This window comes from Polistes fuscatus, unplaced genomic scaffold (genome assembly GCF_010416935.1).
Source record: "Polistes fuscatus isolate 324 unplaced genomic scaffold, CU_Pfus_HIC Scaffold19, whole genome shotgun sequence".
NCBI classification, from domain to species: domain Eukaryota; kingdom Metazoa; phylum Arthropoda; class Insecta; order Hymenoptera; family Vespidae; genus Polistes; species Polistes fuscatus.
The window spans coordinates 2,854,184-2,875,993 of NW_025113095.1; the positions used below are offsets into that span (position 1 = coordinate 2,854,184).

The 21,810-nt window shown below is 30.4% G+C and overlaps 4 protein-coding genes across 17 annotated transcripts; 2 read left to right on the forward strand and 2 right to left on the reverse strand.

Moving 5' to 3' along the window:
* Positions 1-1,145: 1,145 nt before the first annotated feature.
* LOC122515791 (WD repeat-containing protein 7) lies at positions 1,146-13,388 on the reverse strand. 10 transcript variants are annotated; one of them, XM_043633242.1, is made up of 26 exons: positions 13,306-13,388; positions 13,046-13,210; positions 12,280-12,457; positions 11,965-12,197; positions 11,702-11,823; positions 9,781-9,971; positions 9,560-9,705; positions 8,654-8,680; positions 7,783-7,873; positions 7,289-7,703; positions 6,995-7,215; positions 6,688-6,907; positions 6,441-6,555; positions 6,125-6,330; positions 5,911-6,048; positions 5,740-5,808; positions 5,050-5,151; positions 3,936-4,148; positions 3,602-3,866; positions 3,311-3,530; positions 3,022-3,247; positions 2,598-2,923; positions 2,203-2,526; positions 2,022-2,114; positions 1,752-1,949; positions 1,146-1,483 (listed from the first exon to the last, which is right to left on the reverse strand). In XM_043633242.1, exons 3-26 carry the CDS (start codon positions 12,442-12,444, stop codon positions 1,298-1,300), a joined length of 4,512 nt encoding a protein of 1,503 aa, XP_043489177.1. In that variant the 5' UTR covers positions 12,445-12,457; positions 13,046-13,210; positions 13,306-13,388; the 3' UTR covers positions 1,146-1,297. The 10 variants fall into 10 exon arrangements, with proteins under 10 accessions (XP_043489177.1, XP_043489172.1, XP_043489171.1 ...); XM_043633237.1 differs by having other exon boundaries at positions 11,681-11,823; XM_043633236.1 differs by having other exon boundaries at positions 2,598-2,932; positions 11,681-11,823.
* A 56-nt stretch (positions 13,389-13,444) lies between these two features.
* Positions 13,445-16,914, forward strand: LOC122515795 (methyltransferase-like 26). Of its 2 annotated transcripts, none has more exons than XM_043633250.1 (3): positions 13,445-13,639; positions 16,047-16,126; positions 16,241-16,914. In XM_043633250.1, the coding sequence occupies exons 2-3, from the start codon at positions 16,095-16,097 to the stop codon at positions 16,875-16,877; spliced, it is 669 nt and encodes a 222-aa protein (XP_043489185.1). In that variant the 5' UTR covers positions 13,445-13,639; positions 16,047-16,094; the 3' UTR covers positions 16,878-16,914. The 2 variants fall into 2 exon arrangements, with proteins under 2 accessions (XP_043489185.1, XP_043489186.1); XM_043633251.1 differs by having other exon boundaries at positions 16,244-16,914.
* LOC122515792 (dnaJ homolog subfamily C member 21) lies at positions 13,779-15,959 on the forward strand. Its single transcript, XM_043633245.1, has one exon. The coding sequence runs from the start codon at positions 13,849-13,851 to the stop codon at positions 15,853-15,855; it is 2,007 nt and encodes a 668-aa protein (XP_043489180.1). The 5' UTR covers positions 13,779-13,848; the 3' UTR covers positions 15,856-15,959.
* Positions 16,915-17,113: 199 nt separating the features above from the next.
* On the reverse strand, positions 17,114-19,947 carry LOC122515793 (ATPase WRNIP1-like). 4 transcript variants are annotated; one of them, XM_043633248.1, is made up of 6 exons: positions 19,824-19,947; positions 18,842-19,179; positions 18,564-18,752; positions 17,618-18,473; positions 17,314-17,535; positions 17,114-17,236 (listed from the first exon to the last, which is right to left on the reverse strand). In XM_043633248.1, exons 2-6 carry the CDS (start codon positions 19,169-19,171, stop codon positions 17,124-17,126), a joined length of 1,710 nt encoding a protein of 569 aa, XP_043489183.1. In that variant the 5' UTR covers positions 19,172-19,179; positions 19,824-19,947; the 3' UTR covers positions 17,114-17,123. The 4 variants fall into 4 exon arrangements, with proteins under 4 accessions (XP_043489183.1, XP_043489182.1, XP_043489181.1 ...); XM_043633247.1 differs by lacking the exon at positions 19,824-19,947 and adding an exon at positions 19,674-19,795; XM_043633246.1 differs by lacking the exon at positions 19,824-19,947 and adding an exon at positions 19,480-19,653.
* Between the last annotated feature and the right edge of the window lie 1,863 nt (positions 19,948-21,810).

Genomic DNA, 21,810 nt, shown 5'->3' on the forward strand with positions numbered 1-21,810 from the left:
GAAAATAATATAAAATCTATATCCAGTGTAATAAAAATATTTGCTCGAGTAAACGAGGATCACTGAATGGAAAAAGTTTGAGTAGCCCTGATCTAAATTCTTGTTTCCTTTCTGATCACTTTTACATATATATATACCAAAGGAATGCACGCGATCGAACAGTTTACAATCTGTCAAAAATCCGTGTTTAATTAACAAGAATTAAACGAAACACATTATTAAAAAAAAAAAAAACAACGTACAGCATATAATCATGATATTTTCTTGTTTGTTTCTTTCGTATAAAGCATCAAATATAAATGGTCTAAGAGTTGCACGAGAACAAAAATTCAAATAATATATAAAACTAAAAAGCTTGCTTGAGAGAACTATGATTTCATATAAATTCGGTAATATATCATCGTTTATATCTCGGCACTGGTGTATATACAAACCACTTGCGGTAAATATGTTTTTTATACGACGTGTATTTTTGTATGTAGGCTCTATTCGGTATTAAAAGACGCATTCAAATCCTCTTGCATTCTAACTACACGTCTTCGCTCTGTTAATTCTGTCATTGTAAATGATTTTTTGTTATCTACATACGAGACCTATATATGGCGTTATATGTGTATTTTGTTAATGTAAAGAAACGTACGATTTATGCTACTATTAATATATAATAAACTATAATTTTTATAAAGCGTATTTATAGGATTTTTCTTCTTCTTTTTTTTTCTCCAAAGGTGGGTTTTCGTTTTCTTTCATTTCCTTCAGGAAAGCCCAACAATAACAACAACAAAATTCTAGGCGTTTGTACATACACGTATACGATTTATCGAATAGAACGTTATCGTGTGGGATCTCAAAAAAATAAAAATAAAATAAAATAATTAAGACAACTCGATTGAGTTTTTTAAAACAACAAGAAAAAAAAAAACAAAATCGTCAATGTCGTTTACAGATTATCAAGAAATCTTTCACGATAACTCTCATCATCCTGCTGCTGTGAAATATTCAAATTCGCATTTCTATCTCGTTCGTGTTTAATTCTGAATAATATTTAATAGCTCTATTAAGTACCAAGCGCATTTACGACCGCAATGGCACTCTTTTCTGCATTTTCCTTCATTCCTTTCTTCCTTCCTTCCTTCCTTTCTTTCTTTCTTTCTCTCTGTTTAATACAGATCGTTAATCAACTAACTTCTTGATACCATTTTATGCTTGTCAAATGATGGTGACAACGATGATGATGATGATGATGATGATGATGAACGATTAAATAAAAGAATAATAATCCTACTAAATGAAAATTTTAAACGTTAAAACGTGTCTCCGAACCATCAGCTAACATCAATGTAACTGTGCGATTATTAATCCATACAAGTCGAGCTAAACGCATAGGATTCAATCGCGATACATCGTTTATCGGTGCGGTACTGTACGATTTAACGCAACGAATTTGTGAATTACCCAAGCCAAACATACCACTACTTGTTTGCTAAAAAATAAATTTTCTTTCTTAATATCTCTACTTATTGTTATGCTTATTATTTTATCAAGTGTGATATAATTGTTCAAATAATTGGGCTGTAACATACATCGATTTAAAAATATATCAAAACTACGTTCTTTTCTATATTTCATATATTTTTTTCTATGTTCCTGTATTTTTTTAAATATATATATATATATATTTTTTTTATATGTTACAACCCAATAGAATATATTTTTTCTATGTTCATTTATAGATTTTTATGTTTACTTACTTGCCAAAAGCAAAGTTTATTCTCAGAACAAGAATAGCTAACCAGAAATTTGCCCTCCGGTGAAAATGCTAATGCAGTTACAGGGCCTTGGTGTGCGGGTACCGTTTGACATTTGACGTTACCTCGAAGTTCGTAAAGCGCTAATTGCCCACCCTTACCGCCTACAGCTATCCTGCGTGTTGCCGTACAATGACTGACCTAAAAAGTACCACGTTGAATTTTAAAAACTAATAACACCTTTTCATATTAAAATCAAGAATGTATACTAACTTGATTGAATCTGCAAACGGCTGGGAATACTTCGGACAATGATTTTGCTTTCAAATGACCAGGATCTAAGCAATGTAATATTATATCCATGACCTGAAAATATATGAATAATAATAATATCCTATAAAAAATTACTGTAATTAATATTAGACATTAAAAATAAAATAAAAATAGATCGTACTTCGACCAAAAGATCACTCATTTCGCTTTGCATCTTGTCGATTAATTGTTCTACTATTCTGAGTATCTCAGGCTTTGCCCTAGTCAATACACTTGCTCCTAGATTGACATTCAAAGTTTGTGCATTTTGTTGCACAGTGTTAAATCTTGCTACTTCTCGTGCCATCGTTGTTATGAATGCTGCTGGTCTAGCAGTAGCTATCAGAGTTAAAGCATGACGTGCTGTACGACATGTATCAGCTTGAGGAGTTAAGGGAAGACCATACGTCATACTTGGTACCAATTTATCTGCATCGCAACACATTTCAAGGAGCCCTAAAAGTACCTGTAATCAAATTTTAATTTAATGATAATTAAATAAAAAGTAGACTTTTATTTTTGTTAATTTTCTCAGACCTTAGACACATCCAAATATGGTTCCCACACAGTAAAACCTCTACCAATGAGATCAATAGCAGCTCTTCGTAGAGAGGTATGCAAAGGTAATTTAGGAGAGTGTGGTGCAAGTAACAGATGAGTCAAAGCCATACTGGTGTGTCTAGCAAGATTATTATTTCCAATTCCAAAACCTTCCACGATTGAACTTTTCCGCCTTTGTTCGCTATCTCTTCTTTGGTTAGTCATAGTAACATCTTGACCAAATTCAGCACCAATTACGCCCAATAATACAACCGCAGTCGTCTGTTTACGTTTCAATTCTGCTACGCTTGATGGTTTCCTAGCTACGTTTACTTCTAAAGTTATTAAAATATAGACCATCATAATATTGTGTATTAAAAAAAAAAAAAATAAATAAAATATATTATAATTATATAGTCACCTTCAGCTAATTCTTCTTCTTCGTCCTCGTCGTCTCCCTGAGTTTCGTTCATCGGAACTGGACTACCTGACATCGGTGGAGTTTGGTTTTGAATTTGAGGTGCAATTGGTTCCTGGGTACTATACATTGGCAAATACTGTGACCAACTGTCGACTAGAGCTTTTCTACCTTTTGGACCCATTCTACCTAATTCAGCCAGTAATAAAGCTTGCGCAGCTTCACGTATCTAAAAATATGATTAAAATAAATTATTTAAAAAAAATAAGAAAATTAAATTTAATACACGAACCTCTAAACATTGATGTTGCCATCTGCGTGCCATCATTTCTACTTGCGGCCGTTTAAATGTTTTTGCTCCACCTTGTGCAGTTACCTTATCCGGTAAAAGTACGCAATGTAACGTAGCTAGAAGAGACCAACCCTGTTTAATTTGTGCCTGTTGGATTGTATAAATTTCTTCATTTTCCTCTTCAGCTTTATTCCAATTGACTGTTGCTCTATTACCAGGTCTTCGAAAAATACAAAAATATGAATAATTTTCTATCATTTTTCTTTAAGATTATAGATATTTGAATAGTACCTATGCATTTTTCGATTACGTTCCTGTTCAGGTACGAAGGTTGCATTATTCATGGACATTAAAGTATTGGCTAATGCTACCACAGCCAACAAATGGTTACTAGTTATGGTTGTTGATAATTCCCAATGGGCTCTTGCGGTAAAGGCCCTAGTAAGTCTCTCTTGCCTTACTAATTCAACAGGTAATCTTTGTTCCAATTGTGTTGCAGGCTCACCAGCAGGTTCCAAATGAGTTTGCCAAGTTGGAAGTAACAACGACATATAGCCTGTAAGAAACATTCATTTAAAAACATGTATTCCTGTTTATAGAATTTACGGAATATCATCGTTCGTACCTCCTTTAGATAGAACACCAAATGAAACTGGTACCATAGGTCTCAGTAAACCTAATTTTCCTTCGCAAACTCTATCCAAGTCTGGATCCATTCCCCATGCGTGTAAAAGACTTAGAAGTAACTGTGCTACTTCCATTGTTGCATTTGGCTCACTAAATGCACCATTCCTTTTAAGATTGTTTTTTGCGACATCATTGCTGTTCCAATTGTCACCTGTGGAACATAAGAGGAGGTGTTAATTGAAAATTATAATGTAATTATAAAAAATATACAAAAATGTGCGTTGACGCGATGAATGCGTGCGAGTGGCCGCCCATACCGTGTCAAGTTTTAAGGCATATCTCTAACTATTTTTTGCTATAAAATATATTACTTTAACGAATCGATTAAAAAAAAAAATACATGAAGAAATATATCCTAATATATTTTCAATGCTGTAAAGCACAAAATAAATAAATAATTTCTTACTAATGTTGTATAATATAATTGCATAACACACATGAATGTAAGAAATAAATAAAATTGAAAAGCTATGTGAGATAGAGAGAGAGAGAGAGAGAAAGAGAGAGAGAAGAGAGAGAGCGAAAATGCACTCGTAGTGTGCACAACGAAATATGTGTTGCTTATCACTTTTGATAAGTAATTAGTTCGAACTATAGGCATACACAAATGAATATGTGTGTGATTGAGTAATATTAATGAATTTTATTCTTGTTCTTCTTTTATTTGTAATAAGCAAATAAAAATAAGCTCGGTAACACATCAACTATTTTAAACGTGTAAACTAATCTGCATTCTATATTGTCATTTTATTTTATTTTTTTCGTATTATTTATTAACTTACCACGAAGAACTCTGGTAATAACTATTAATAATTGCGTGCATAAAATACAAATCATATACCACACGTGCGAGCTAGCTAAAATAATTAGCGAATACATTATCGAATCCTATTATATTGTTTTTTAAAATAGAAACAAGTAATGCGTTGTCACTACATACATAAAAAAGAAAATCATAATAAAGCAAATTGTCAACTCTAAAGGCGGAAATTACCCATGCACAATAACATGAGTGACATAATAAGCCACCTTTTTTTATTATTTTGGCTAACCTTTGCCATCAAGAGTGGATGGCTTGAGGCCTACACTTTCTGCCTTAGCTTGTAATTTAGTGTGCACATTCTCCGCCCCTTCCTTCATCTTAGCCAATATACCTATAGAAATAAACCCCTTTAGACTTATTACTTTTGGAAATGATGATCTAAACGAACCACCTACTACTTGGATTATCTATTTTAACTACGATGATGAATTAATTCTATCTATTATATCTCAGGTGTCATAATCTAATCACACAAACACACGCACACGCCTTTTAAAATAATAGTTTATGAAAGCTAAAAGAAATATATTTGAATAAGTTCGAAGAACTCTCTATTGAAACTGGTGTAAACTGGTATTAATGGGTAAAATAGGAAAATGAACTCTAGAATATTCATGAACTCATTCATACGACATGCAACGCCACTCTTGAACGATCATTATATGCATGTAACACAATTTCTAATACATTGTCTATTAGAAAAAGAAAAATATTAAAAAAAGATACAAAAAGGAAGTATCATGAATGGCATATTGAATAGCCGTTCCAGGTAGATCATTATCTACGACATTGTTCCTCTTGCACACTTCTAATGTGAGAACAATAGTTTGAATGTGTGGCAAAAAAAGGATATTTCATATATAATGGGATAAACAGAAAGCACAATTTGAAAAGACAAAAACAATATTAAGGACGATACCGTGACGGTCCTTCTCCTTTAAAATTCGTTCAACGTCACCTGCCTTATCCTTGACACGACCGAAAAAATCTATAAAGATATACGAGGTGAAGTACCTCCGTTTAATTTAAGGATCAAGAGTAATAGAAAAATCTCATGTTACGATCATAAAGTTATGTAACAAATAAATACCTGCTATTTTTTTATGAGCATCTGGACTAGCCGATTGCGTCAGGGCTGCAACCTTTTGATATTCCGATGCTGAAATTAATCCTTGAGCTTCTAACGATCCTGGTGACATAGTGCCATACTCGTCGCTCAACAATTGCACTAAATATATGATATCAAAAGTAAATTATTAATTTAATTATTTATGCTGTACACATATTAAGTAATTTTAACGTACCTATAAGTGCTTCAATATCAAAAAATAATATGTGACTTTCAGGATCCTTAGGATTGCTTCTAAAACCTTGAATCATCAATGGCGATCCCTTAGCTTTTATTTGATTCCCATGATCTGTACCATGCCCACCATGAAGTTGCTGTAATTGATGCAAACCTCTTTGCGTCGCGTGTCTAATTGCTGATAGATTCCGATGTCTTAAACCTCTACAGAAGTAACATAACAGTAATCATAGCACATTAAATTAATTTTAAAATGTTTCTATTTCTTAATTCACATGAGGTTCTCACCATCCGTGCTGCAAGATTTCATTTACCTAAAGAAATGTACTGCTGGATTAGCTAATCCTAGTTCACCACCAGCAGCAGTTCCACCAGCCGCTGTCATTGTATTCTCGTCACACGCGAACAATACTTCTTCAGCAATTATACCTGCAATGTGAAAATAATTAATAAATTATTTGAAAAATAATTCCCTAAGTGTTCTCAACGTTTCATATGCATAGTAGATACAATATGTAAATATGATTTCTTTAAAATTATAATAATAAAAATGATATTTACCATGTAATACTCTGTCCAAATGACCAGTTTCCATTTGCCAGACATACACAGCACCATCCGAACACCCAACAATCATAAAATCATCCAATGGTCTCCATTTTATAGTAACTACAGGGAAAAGATGTCGAGAAGCTAGAACAACGCATTTTCTTTCTGCTAATGATAATAAAGTCACACTGTGATCGGATGCCACGCTGCATATACACTTTTGTATTCTAGGCTGTAATAATTAACTTTTATTATGAATAGCATTGGGAAAAAAATATACTATTTAATTATAAAAAGTATTAGAACTTAAAACACATACGCTGCAATTATCAGGAGGAACCATCAATTGTGTTATTTCACCAGCATGTACACAAAATCTATGAATCAATGTACCAGCATATAAATCCCAAAGACAAACAGCAAAATCTACAGAACCAGAAACAAGATGTGTACGATCGTAACGTGGTGCCGCTCCATGTGGATACAAGAGACAATTAACTCTTCCTGAATGACCTAATAATACCTGATGTGGTGGCCAATCTGTAAAATATTTTTTTTAAATGTTAATATTTATAAATAAAAATATGTATAAAGTAAATATAGATTATTGTACCATCATATTGCTGATGATTGCCATGAAGTAATTGTAACATAACTGTTTGTGTGGCTGGTACGATAATAATACTACCATCTTCGCGGCCAACAACTAAACGACTTTGTTGTGGTAGGTATATACTAGCAGTCAACTTAATACCATTCTTATCTCCAGAATCCAATTGATCAAGGATACCAACGGGAGGTGGTTTCATTGCTTCCCAAGCAGCTGTTAAGCTAGTTTTAACTGTCGGTGATAATGTAGGTGTAGAGGAACCATCGTTCTGACATATCTGTACCAATTGTTGAGCTGTTAATTCAGGTACTTTCCAAAGTACGACGACTCCTTCGCTATCCCCACGAAGTAAATACTTCAATGTTTTACTTTGCCTTTGAACTGTAACCAATCTCATTGCGGGTGGGCAAGACAGTGGCTAATATAAAAATAAAACAATTATATGAATAAAAGATAATGAAATGAGGAAAGTAATGATCTATTTAATAATTCCTTACCCTATCTCCTGGTTGAGTTAGAATACAATAGAGATAAGGTTGATCATGCTCTGTTCCAGCAGTATGAAAATTTTTGTTATCTGCTACGCTACTGAGATTGTAAAATACAAAATAAAAATTACAAATATATTCGATTTACACATTACTTATGACACTATTTATATCATATTTAAATATATTTTTCAAAATTAATACAAAAGTATATTTTTAATTTTTTAACAAGTATTAATAAGCAATCCATAAGTAATGTTTTATAATATTTAAGCATTAGATATACTGTCTATAACATTAATTTTCACATGTATATTAATTAATTATATTTTTATATTTCTCATTAAAAAAGAAGTGTGCATTTGTGGTGCATGCGAAGCAGTTTCAAGCAAATGTAACATAGTAATATACAGTGAATGAAATACTTTAAAAATAGTGGGTGTAATTACTCCATACAATAAATCAATAAAAATATAATTAATAATAACGATAAACCTATATATAATACAAGTAAAATAAAATAGTATTTCCAAAATTATAAAACAATATATCTATTTATATTACTTCCAATTAATCATATTTCATCAATGAATAATGATGAAATGAAAGATGCATATAACGTGATAGAGAAAAGAAAAACAATAGTTTGAGTCTATGAGCAGCAGAAAGTTTGAAAAAGGAAGAAAAAGAAGAAGAAGAGAAGATAGACAAAAAATATATAAGAATTAATCAAAATAGAGGGAATAGATGGAAGGATAATAACTATAATAATAACCATATGAAAAGAAATTATCAAAAACCAATAAGATTAAGATAGATAATCAAGATAGGTCTATAATAAGAAAAAGAGACGTTGTAAAGTGATTATACAGGAGGTTACCTGCTGAGAGCCTTGCCCTTCAGCTTGCTAGAAGACCAGACCACCCATGGAGTGCAGTAGATGTATGTTATGTAGAAAAGACACATCACCGTAAAACAGATCATTGTGTTAATTGGCATGTGAATGTTTGTGAAGGAATGGAAATTAAATATTCAAGTATTCATATATAATCAAAGAAATCTAATGACGGTCAAGAATGGGGGAAATAGAAATGAAAAGAATCATTAATTTGGTAAAAAGATTAAATGATTATGTTTAAATATATCGGATGGGCTTTATGAAATAAACAATATTGATTTTTTTTAATAACGTCTACGTTAATAATGGAATTATATTATTAGACATATAATTATTCTATTCGACTTTAAAGAGATTATTCTTAGACATTAAATTATTATTTCTCTAATACGCTGTTATATGTATGACAAATGGAAGAAACAAATTGGGAAAATAAAATATTAAATTTGTGCATTGCCAGCAAGTGCTTCTTTCTACGAGAGCAATATCCCAGTCCCAACTTTAAAATTAAAGGAAGAAGATATTTTTAAATAAATTTAAAAGATAAGCTTAAGGATTAACATACTGGATACAAAATAACAGGCATTCTAATTACTTAGATGTATAATAATAGGATATTAGTTAGATCGTGTAATTAAGTATACGTTATTTGTATTCTATCAAATGTTTAACTAGTTTTTAAATCATTTATCAAAAAGGTGCAAAAGAGTAGATTAAGAAATTTCGTTGCTGGAATAAATTAGAAATTAGAAACATTTGTATTATCAATATATATTCATGATTATAATAAAGATGGATAAAACATCAATCATTTTTATAAGGTTTCATCAAGATCTCAATCTAAGCGATTAAAACAAACAATTAAAATTATTCTTTGCAGGAACATACTTAGCTGGTAATTTGTAAAGGTAACCATGACCCTCGTCGCTCCAGAGAATAACACGATCTGCTGCCAGAAAATCACCAGCCATCCAACGTTCACCCCGAGGCGCTGTTATGGAACATAGGACCGAAAAATCACCAGCATCGAATATCTGAAAAAATATAATAACTTATGTAAAACAATTTATACATTTACATTTATAATTGGGATTAAAATGACAACGAACCTGCCAATATTTAGAGCATACAATAAGAACTGTACGTTGATTGTAAGGACAGCAGATCATAGCAAGAGCATTCAAACATCGTATTTGTTTGCTCTCGTGTTCATAAAGAGGTTCGCTGTTACGATTTTCGTGCCCCAAAAGCGTCCACACCTTGACTGTACCCGTCGTTGTCAGAGCCAACACAACGTCGTCTTTAAATGAATTAAAGCGCCTGTGTTGCGCGTTAACTAAATCTTCTAAGTTATTATAGTAGCATTTAAAACAATACAAATTTTAACAAGTTATTTAATTGATCTTAATTTTATATCAGATCATTTCTTAATCAAAATTTGAAAATAAACATTATTGACTGTACATAATCGACAAACTTGTTCTCATGCTTTTTCATGCATAAAATAAAATAAGAAATTAATATATTCTACTGATAAAAAAAAAATTTTATTTATATTCCCTTTCATGCTTTTTTATATATATATGTATATATATATATATACAAAATTAAATCTAAATAATAAAAGCTAATAAAATTAAATGGAATCAAATAAACATATCTGTAAAAGATATTATTTTTAATAATCCACCTATTTACTTCATATGTGTAAGAATACTCCAGTGAAAAAAAAGCTCCCTATTTAATTTAGGATGTTAGTATATTATCATAAGAAAGAATTTCAAAAAAGAGAAAATAAAATGAGATATTAAACATGCTTACATAACCATTTAAGTCCTGGTGGTCTTTAGAAAAATCATGTAGAAAAATGCCAAATCATGAATAAATTGCATTTTGCATTTCACTAACATGGTACTTTACAACAAGAAGTCTAAATAGCACAATTACATTACTTGGGACTCAAACGGTTAAATCCTAACAAAGACAACAATCCCTTAAGTTTAATAAATATATTTACAGATAAGTTTTACGCGTAAAAAATATGTATATATATATTATTAGTATATACTTACGAAATAGGTACAGTATATCAAATTAGTATGAAGAATTAAGTCAATGCATGTCAGTATATATGTAATGTATATCTACCGATAGACTAGGATGTAAGATGTCACGTTTGATGAAAAGAAGCATGAATAGTGTGTGTTAATGTAATAGTGCGAGGATTAATGATATTGACTCATTTTCTACCAATGGCATAAAAGTGTAACGCAAAAAGAAAAATAGATAGATAAAGAAAGAGAGAGAGAAAGAGAGAAAATTCGTGAAAAATATAATATTAAGAAAAGTAATTGATGATAGAAGTGATTTATAGCGTTGAACATCAGTGTTTTAACACTGGCTTGTATCCACTCGCATTTACATGCTGCAACAATGTAATTTAGATTAAAATTCTAACTGTATTATGTAATAAATTCAGCAGTACTAGATTAAATAATATATAAATCAAATAAGTCGCGAAATACCCTTATATTCGACGGTCTTAACAAATTTCTAAATTAAAAGAAATTTTATCAAAATCATATCTATTTATATGTATTATACCCAAAGCACAAAGCTTTTCTTAGATCTGTTATACTGATGTTTTCCGCATTACAAAAGAAAAAATATATATAATAGAATAAAAATATAAAAGACAAATGAATTCAAAAAGATTCTTACTCAACGGAGAAATATTATAAAATAATATTTAAGTTACCCAAAAAGTATTATGCGCGATTAAATAAATAGTCAATTTTAAAATGACTAATTATAATAATAAATATTAATGTAATATTGTAGACAAATGAAACTGGTATATGCAATACCAACTTCATTCTTCATTATTCTATTTCTTTTAGTAAAGAAAGAAATAAACAAATATGCGCATAATACAAATTGATAAAAGATTGGTAGAAGATAAGATAGCATTGTATGGTATAAGCGTAGGTGTGATGAAGTGTAACTAACTTGTATGCACGTAGAACCGACCTTTCCGTTTGGCCGGCCGTAGAACGTGCAAAGCACTAATCCAATCAGGATTCACTTGAGAACTCAGCGTGAATATAACTTCCAAACTAAACGGGTCCATTACTAAAACTTCTGGATAATTCCTACATATAAAAACAATACAAAATGTTAATTTTTTGTACATTCTTAATCTCTTGCATTATAATTTACCACTCCTATGTCTGGCTCATAAGAAAAGTTAAAGAAATAGAGAAACAAATAAAAAAGGAATCAATTTTATATACCCTGAACAAAACAATCTAACATCTTCTCCTCCAGCCGAAACATAAGGCAACATTTGCGTATGAACGTTGTTAAGTTTAACAGTTTCCCGACATTTTCCATCGACCAAGTCCCAAGTACACATCTCTCCGCTTTCACTGCTACTGACGATATAATTTTGCTCCTTAATAACGCTGGCACGACTTAGGCACATTATTGGAGCAGTATGACCAACGAGTAAACATCTTGGTGTCATCTAAAAAATAAATTAAATTGAAATAAATGTTTAGGATAAATTAAATGAAAGAAAGACGATGACAACAAAATAATATAATTACCTTAAGCGTTTCAGGATCAACTTGCCACAAACATATCTGACCATCATAGCATCCCGTAACTAAAGTTTTTTGATCTCGTGATAAATAAACGCAAGAAATACAATGAGTTGGTGCTATTCGACCCCATAATACTATGGGGACTACTAAACTTGTACCCGCTGTCATATTGATGTTCTATCTGAAAATTTAATTTATATAAATAATAATAATAATAATAATCAATTAAACTTCAAGGACACATTTTATTGAAATAAAGATTACTGGTACACAAATTTTTGAATGTCATATCAATTTGTATTTATTATTAAGAATTTAAAAAAGCTTCTAATGTTCTAATTAAAGTTTCTGTTAAAAAAGAAAAACCAGTAATCTAGTAATAAACATGATTAACAAACAAACTACCGTTAGATATAAAAAAGATAACTCTCTGATAAATAAACGATAAACCAATGACATATTTTCATATTAATCTTGACATACTCACATTGACATTAATAAAATCTTAAATTTAAAGAAATTAGGTTATGTCAAATAAATACTGTAGAAAATAATGTTCATGTCATTGGTATCATATTGAAACAATAATCATTTATAATCATAAAGAATTATCAAAAGCAATTGAATTGAAGGCGTCTGCTATATTAAATTCGCAAGATGTCACTGACAATTCCCCCAATGATCTTGACATTTATTTTCGATACCATTTAAAACCATTTACATTTATTTCATTCTAAATTAAACGTATAAAAATGTTGATAATATTTACCAGATAAACCGATTAACACTGACAGCTACTTAAAACGTCAAAATTGGCCAAATATGCCGAAAATCCCTCCTTCCTTACTGCACTTTTACGATCGCGGCCATCTTGACGTGAAGACTATATCACTTGAGTGGATCCTACGATCAGCTGTTCTATGTCAAAAGATCCCTAGAAATATTGAGACATTGATAATTAACGAGAAATAATTCAATTGATTCTAGTAATATCGAATAATGTTTCAATGATTTTAAATCACAGTCAACCTTTTCAATTGTTTCATAATCTTTTCCTTCGAAATTAAAATAATATGACACTTTAAATTAAGAAGTAAAAATTTTTTTAAACTCTTCCAGAACTAGTCACACTTGTAACTATATTCAAGCTCATAAAATTTTAACCCTATAATCTGAACATAGTAACAAATGTAAGCTGTAAATATTAACGCAAGAGCATGCAAGATTCTAAAATACGTTACATAAAAATGTAAAAGAAATTATTGTAACAATTAACAATTATTGTATTTACAATTAAAAAGTTTATTTTATTGTCTGTTATATTATCGAAGACGATCGATCGATTGCTGTTCGCTAATATTCGGTAAGATTCTAATCCATCAAATATGTGCATAATGATCAATGTAAAATATAAAAGAAAAAAATTTAATTCCGAAAAATATCATTGTTAGAATAATATATAATAAATATCATACACATATATATATATATATATATTTTATTATTAACAAAAAGTATTAATATTACCTACGAATATTATTACTATTATTAAATTCAAGACAAAATATTAAAATGAAGTGTCATTACGAAGTACTAGGTGTCCCAAAAAATGTCACAGATGATGAATTAAAAAAAGCATATAGAAAATTAGCACTCAAATGGCATCCAGATAAAAATTTAGATGCTCCAGAAGAAGCTAAAGAACAATTTCAATTGGTTCAACAAGCATGGGAGGTATTAAGCGACCCTCATGAACGAGCATGGTACGATAACCACAGAGATGCTATTTTGAAAGGTGGTATCGGAGAAGATTATAAAGATGATTCGATTGATCTATTTCAATATTTTACAACTACTTGCTTCCAAGGTTATAATGACGATGAAAAAGGTTTTTACACCGTCTACAGAACAGTTTTTGAGAAATTAGTAGCAGAAGATGCTGAATTTGTGATGGAAGATGATTCCAATGAAGAAGTACCTAATTTTGGAAATTCTCAGAGTTCTTATGAAGACGTAGTTCATCCTTTCTATGCTTATTGGCAAAGTTACAGTACAAAAAGATCTTTCGCTTGGTTAGATCCACACGATATTCGACATGCACCTAATAGAAGAATAGTTAGACTTGCTGAGAAAGAAAATAAAAAAGTACGCGAAAAAGCTAAACGTGAAAGGAACGAACAAGTTAGAAATTTGGTTGCATTTATTAGAAAACGCGATAAGAGAGTCCAAGCTCACGCTGCATTGCTTCTCGAACGTGCCAAAGAAAATTTAAAAAAGACAGAAGAGCGTAAAAGAATGCAATTGTTGGAGAGGCAGAAACATTTAAAAGAACATACCGTATCTGAGTGGTCGAAATTTTCAAATGTTGAAGCGGAACTTAAAAATATTGAAGCTAATCTTGCTGCTGAATTTGGGGAACAATTATCTTCTGACAGAGATTCAGAAACTGAAAATGATATAGACGATAATACTCTTTACTGTGTTGCCTGCAATAAAATCTTTAAAACGCATAAAGCTTTTGCCAATCATGAGAATTCAAAGAAGCATAAAGAGAACATAGCTACTATGAAACAATCTATGGTACAGGAAGATAAAAGTATTCAAGAAAATACAGAAGAAACTGATACAAGTTCAGAGTCAATGTCCACTATAACAACTTCTTACAATACTCCAGGAGATGAAGTTAAGTTAGCAACAGATTCACAATTACCTGACTTTTTATTAAATTCTAATATAAGCAATACTACTAGCTATGATAATGAACATGAGGTTTCAGAAGGTGAATTAACATGTGACGAAGATGACACGTCCAAAACTCCTCCTCCAAATGCTTGGGCAAAAATATCTAACATAGAAGAAATTAATCTTGCTACTGGTCCTCAAATGTTTGATGAATCAATAATAATAAAGAAAGAGAATGAAGAGGAAAATTTAACTTCTGAAGATGAGTTAATGTCAGATCAAGATGAAGAAGAGATAGTACAGACTAAACAAAAGAAAAAGAAAAAGAAGAGAAGGAATATACAAAATGTAGAAAATGATAGTGATGAAGAAGATAACAGTTTGGATGAACACGTATGGTTGTCAAAGAAACAACGCAAAAAGCAACAACAACGTAAAGTTGCCTTAAGTAAAATTGCTATGAATAATGAAGAATTAGAAAAATGCGAAGAAGTAGAAGGACAAAATTGCAGTGATGAAACTAATGAAACCGATTTAAAAAGTCTGGAGAATAAAATGACTCAGATGAATTTTGAAAGTACTGATAATGTGATAAAACAAGCACAAATTTCCAATGAAAAAATAAAGAGTAGTAAAGGAAAGGATTCCAAAAAATTACGCAATAAAATAGGAAATGAAAACAAAAGTAAAAATAAAAAAGATGTTAGGATAGCCGACGTTCAAGATTTAGCACATTTTTGTGTTTCCTGCAGAGCTGAATTTTCTAGCAAAAACAAATTGTTTGAACATTTAAAGAAAACAGGTCATTCGGTTTATATACCGGATTCGTTAAAAAATAAAAAAAATCAAGAACACGTATCTAAATCTAAAAGAAATTTGGATAAAAGAAATTATTAAAAAGGACGAAAACTTCTAACAATTTGTTATATAGTAAATTAATAAATTGTAGGAGAATTAATTGTAATAATTTATAAAAAAAAAAAAAGATTTCAGTCTTATTAGCAAATAAAAATAAATTTTCTTCTCCACAGATATACTTCTTCTTCTTTATATTTCATTATCCTATATAAAATTATTAAATTTTTCAGATTGTTAAATATCTCCGATATATGTTTGCATCAATGTGATAATCAGCAATGAACATAATTCACTGTGCTGCTAATCACAGGTGAGAAAACACCTCTATTCTAAAAAAATATTTTCTTTTGTCTATTCTATTTTAAAAACATCATATTTTTTTAAAATAATGGCAAAGGGCTATAAATATTATTTTATGAAAAAGTAGGTCAACAAGTATGGCTGCTAAAAAACTGATATATCCAGCGGCAGAACGTAATAAGGATCCTATTTTATCAGTTTTACGACGATATATACAACCTGGTACAGCTCAGAAGTTTTTGGAAATATCTTCCGGTTCAGGACAACACATAGCACATTTTGCTCCTCATTTTCCACATCTTACATTTTATCCTTCAGAATATGAAACACGATTATTAGAAAGTATTGCCGCACATGCTAATGGATTTTCTAATATAAAAAAACCTTTAAAGATAGACATTACCACTGATTATCGATTATGGGGTAATGGTATTTTTTCGGAAAATAGTATAGATTACATATACAATTCTAATATGATGCACTGTGCACCATATCAGTGCTCCATCGGTCTATTTAAAAATGTTGGAAAATTATTAAAATCTAATGGTATTTTATTTACATATGGGCCCTATGCTATTGATGGTATTATCACACCGGAAAGTAATATACAATTCAATAAATCATTAAATTCTATGAATCCTGATTGGGGTCTTAGAGAGTTGAGAGAATTAGAAAATTTAGCAAAAGAAAACAGTATTAATCTTGTAGAAACCTTTGATATGCCTTCTAATAACAAAGTAATTATTTGGAAAAAAATTTAAATCCTATTTGACACTAAGTATCGTATATTAATATACAATATATAATACTTATATATACTTATATATATAAGAATATATCAAATATTTCTTTAAAAAAAGATTTAGAAAAAAAAATGTTTACTACCTAAATCTATATATATATATATTTATCTATTAATACTTTTACGTATATCTATAATGTATAATAATTATATCTGAAATTATAAAACAAATACCAACTTTGTAAGAAAAAAATATTTGTAGACCTTAAGACCCAAAATCCTTATTATTTGCAAAGAAATCAACATTTTCTAATCCTTCCGGTAAATAATTCAATCCAGATATATCTTTATGCAACATATTATATCCCTTACCATACCCTACAAAAAAAAATATATATATAAATGAAAAAAGAATAATTTTGACAAATTAATGAAGCAGAAAATTTTGGAATTACCAAGACTCTTAGAAACTTTTGTTTGAGAACTTCTTAAATGTAACGGGACTCCTGGTTGAGGGCCTTTATGAGTTGCCACTACTTTCTGAGCTGCTCTAAGCGCATCTTCCATCAATCTAGACTTTGGAGCACGAGCTAAATAAATTGTACATTGTGCTAAAAGAATATCGCATTCTGGCATGCCTATCATTTTACAACCACTCATAGTATGTACGGCAATACCTATAATAATTATGCAATGTAACATTTTTCAATAACAAACATATTTGTTCTTTTTTTTATTAAATTACTAATATCTTCTTACTCAAAGCTTTTGGATCTGCTAAGCCAACATCTTCACTTGCCATTCTAACCAATCTTCTTGCTATATAAACTGGATCTTCACCACCCTCAATCATTCTAGTTAACCAATAAAGGGAAGCATTTTCGTCACTTGCTCTTACCGCTTTATGCAAAGCTGAAATCATGTCGTAATGTTGGTCTCCTTTTCTGTCATACAACATATGTGTTTTTTTTAGATTTTCTTTAACATCATTTAATGTAATCAGTACAGGCTCAGTTTCTACAAATTCTTCTTTGCTTGGTGTTTTAGATTGTACAGCAAGTTCTAATCCACCTAAAGCTATTCTAGCATCACCATCACATGTTTCTGCTAACCATTTTATGGTTGCTTCATCTACAATAAATCTTGGAATCGACGATGTATTAGATCCACTTGCTTCCAAATTAATATTGTTACAAAAATTGTCTTTACTTTTAGACTCTGATGAAATTTGTATTATTCCTCCTAATGAAGATAATGCACATTTTAATATTGACACTAAATTAGATATAGATAACTTTTCTAATACAACCACTCTACAACGACTCAACAATGCAGAGTTTAAATTGTACGAAGGATTTTCAGTGGTAGCTCCAATAAGAGTAATCGTTCCTGACTCAACGTGAGGAAGAAAAACGTCTTGCTGAGTTTTATTAAAACGATGTATTTCATCCATAAATACTATTGTACGTCTACCAAATTTCAATTCGTTAGCAGCTATGTTAATCACTTCTTTTAAATCATTAACTCCTGCTATGGCAGCTGATAACTTTACGTATCGCATCCTATTCTTTGTATTATTTTTACATATATGTGCTATAACATTTGCCAATGAAGTCTATAGAAGATAAATTTATTATAATTGATATAATACAATATAAATATATATAAAATATATTATTATATTTTTATATGTAATATACATTACCTTACCACATCCAGGCGGTCCCCATAAAATAATATTAGGTACTTCTCCTTTACGAAGTAATTGAAACAAAGTACATTGAGGTCCAAGAATATGATCCTGTCCAACGTAATCTGAGAGATTAGATGGTCTCATTCTTTCAGCGAGAGGTACATGATCATTCTTTCGAGCTTTCTTAACTGGATTTTCTACCTACAAATTAAATCAAATGATAGTAACCATTTAAACTTCCAAAAAATTAGAATTTTATATATATTAAATAATTATTATATTCAAGTTACTATATTTTCTTTCGTCTCCAAATCTTGCTTAATACTATCTTGTTTTGTATCATCTTCCTTCGAACTATCTTGTATCGTACAATCACCCTTAGCAGTTAAAAATGTTTGTCCTGAACTAAGTTTTCTTTTTGTATTCCTATAATCAGACTTTTTGGTAGAAAAACTTTTTGATTTAAGTGATTTATTACTTCCAGGACTTGGACTCGATTCTTTCGAAATACCGGCTTTACTTGAATCAAGTAAAAATAAACATTTAACAACGTGAGACTCAATTAAAGACGATGAAAAATCAATTTGACATATAGGACACGATACTTGTTCGTTATTCATCTTTAAATCTGTAAATAAATGTACAAAATTATATAAATAAAAAATATATACATAAATATTTGTTCTTTATGATTCCTTATACATAATTAATATTTTTTAATTTTGTTCAATTTTTAATCAACAAAAATTAACCTAACAACAGAAGATGTAAACCAAAAAAATATTAGGTGCTGTTTGCAACTGCGAAAAAAGTAAAAACAAAGAAATGTAATGACAAATTTCAAATAAATTACGCAATCATTATTTTAACTCGTTGGAATGTTAATTTTCAAATATAGACATTATATCTTAATGAAATAAACAATTACTATGACACCGTTGCAATGCTTGTTCCAATTTCAAATATCGAGTATTGAAATGTATCGCGTGTAACTCCATCGGCGTACATTCGAATTGACAAATTGTTACAACGAGAATTTGCATGAAAGTTAATAAAATAATTAAATATAATAGAAGTGTGTTTCTTTTTTTTCTAATGCGAAGTATATTATTAAACAGTTACCGTATATAAAAGCAGTACTTTATTATCTAAATGTTTTAAAATTATTAGCCGTATATAAAGAAAGTTCGAATGATTTAAGTAAAGATTCCTTAATGATTAAATTATAATTTTTCTTAAAAAAATATTGTACATATATATATATATACACACTTAAGCTTTAACTTTTCACTTAAATATGAATGACTATGAAGACGATTATTTAATTCAAACAGTGAGTAAGTAATATACTCAAGTGAGCCACTATAGTGGCTCAACGACCTGGAAAAAATAATCACAAAAGCCACTTTAGTGGCAGGCCGGCTAAGGCGCATATCGGTAATAGTAGTGCTCTTCATTTATCCATCGACCGTCGGTAACTATCACGTCAGTAACTGCCATGTCGGTAACTGCAACGTCGGTAACTGCCGCCGTCGGTAACTGCAACGTCGGTAACTGCCGCCGTCGGTAACTGCCACCGTCGGTAATAGTAAACTAAAAACTTTTTTTATTCTACGTCGATAATATTTTGTATTTAGGTTCCTGACGGTCAATATTATTAAAGTACAAACTCTCATTAAAAACGGTCGATGTTTTATAAATAGGAATCTATTACCGACGGTAGCAGTTACCGACGGTAGCAGTTACCGACGATGGCAGTTACCGACATGGCAGTTACCGACGTGACAGTTACCGACAGTGGCAATTACCGACGGTCGATGGATAAAGGTAGAGCACTGCAATTACCGATATCGCCTTAGCCGGCCTGCCACTAAAGTGGCTTTTGCGATTATTTTTTCCAGGTCGATGGGCCACTATAGTGGCTCACTCGAGTAGCTTACTTGCTCACCGTTTTAATTAAATAATCGTCTTCATAAGTCAATCATATTTAAGTGAAATGTTAAAGTATAAGTATATACAATATATTTTTATGAAAAATTATAATTTAATTATTAAGGAATCTTTACGTAAAACATACGAACTTTCTTTATATAACGCTGATGATTTAAAAAGTGTGTGTGTCAGCTCAGAGTATTCTATTATTTTTTATGTAATTGTTTCAACAAAAAGAAATCTGTTTTAACGTTTCTGCGCATTGATGACTTCGAGGGTAAAAATTTTCGTTTAAAAGAATATAAGATTAAAATTATGTAATGTTGAAAATATGATAATAGATATAAAACATTAAAAACAATATATTATCAATTCGTAAGCAACATTCTCAATGATGTATAAAGTAATATCTTATTAATGATTCTTTAGAAAGAAAGAGTATACTATCTATCCATTGCAGCTATGATTTAAAAAAGAAACCTGCAAAAAAAAATGTTATTCTACGAATGTAAAGATGCAATGAATGCATCGAATGCAATCTCTTTTATAGATTGCAACTTAAATTTCAACAATTTTGGACTATTCCCTGGTATCTGTAAATGTATAAAAGTTATTAAAAAACATTATAAAGTAATTAGTTTCTGTATATTAAATGAATAAAAGGAACCAAGGAAAGGAGAGTAAAGAAATATGGTTTTAATTAGGGATTTAAAAGAAACTAATTACAATTATAATGTTTATGGTAAGCGGTCTTTGGCTAGATTTTACTTGCAATGGAATGTTTAGCATATAAAATATGTTAAACATTATACTGAAAGTAAAATACCATTGCCCAGGTCTAACCACGAGGAGGTAACCGCTTCTGAAGACCCGGGATGTGCATCCTGAAGATGTCCCCATCCGAATTAAATGGAAACCAAAGAAAATGAAAACCCCGACTATGTTTTTTAATGAGCCCCACTCTTAAGCCCCACCCTAAGAGTTTTATTCGGAAAATCCTTGCAATTATTATCGAGAATTGAGAGAAAAGTTTTAATACCATATAATAAAATGATAAACGGGGTGTTAAACATCAATAAAATCGAAATAACATAGTACCTACATACTAATAAAATACATTACAAATATATTAAAAATACATTAAAAATAATTATCACACGAGTGCGATGCTATAAGGGGAGAAGAATTAACAAATAAAATTAAACATTAAATTACACATTAATATTTTATTATAACTAAGTTCTAGTCTGGTTCTCCTCTGGTCCTCCTCCTATTGAACCTGCAAAAAAAGAACAAAGGGTTAGGGAAGAAGAAGAAAAGAGGGCCT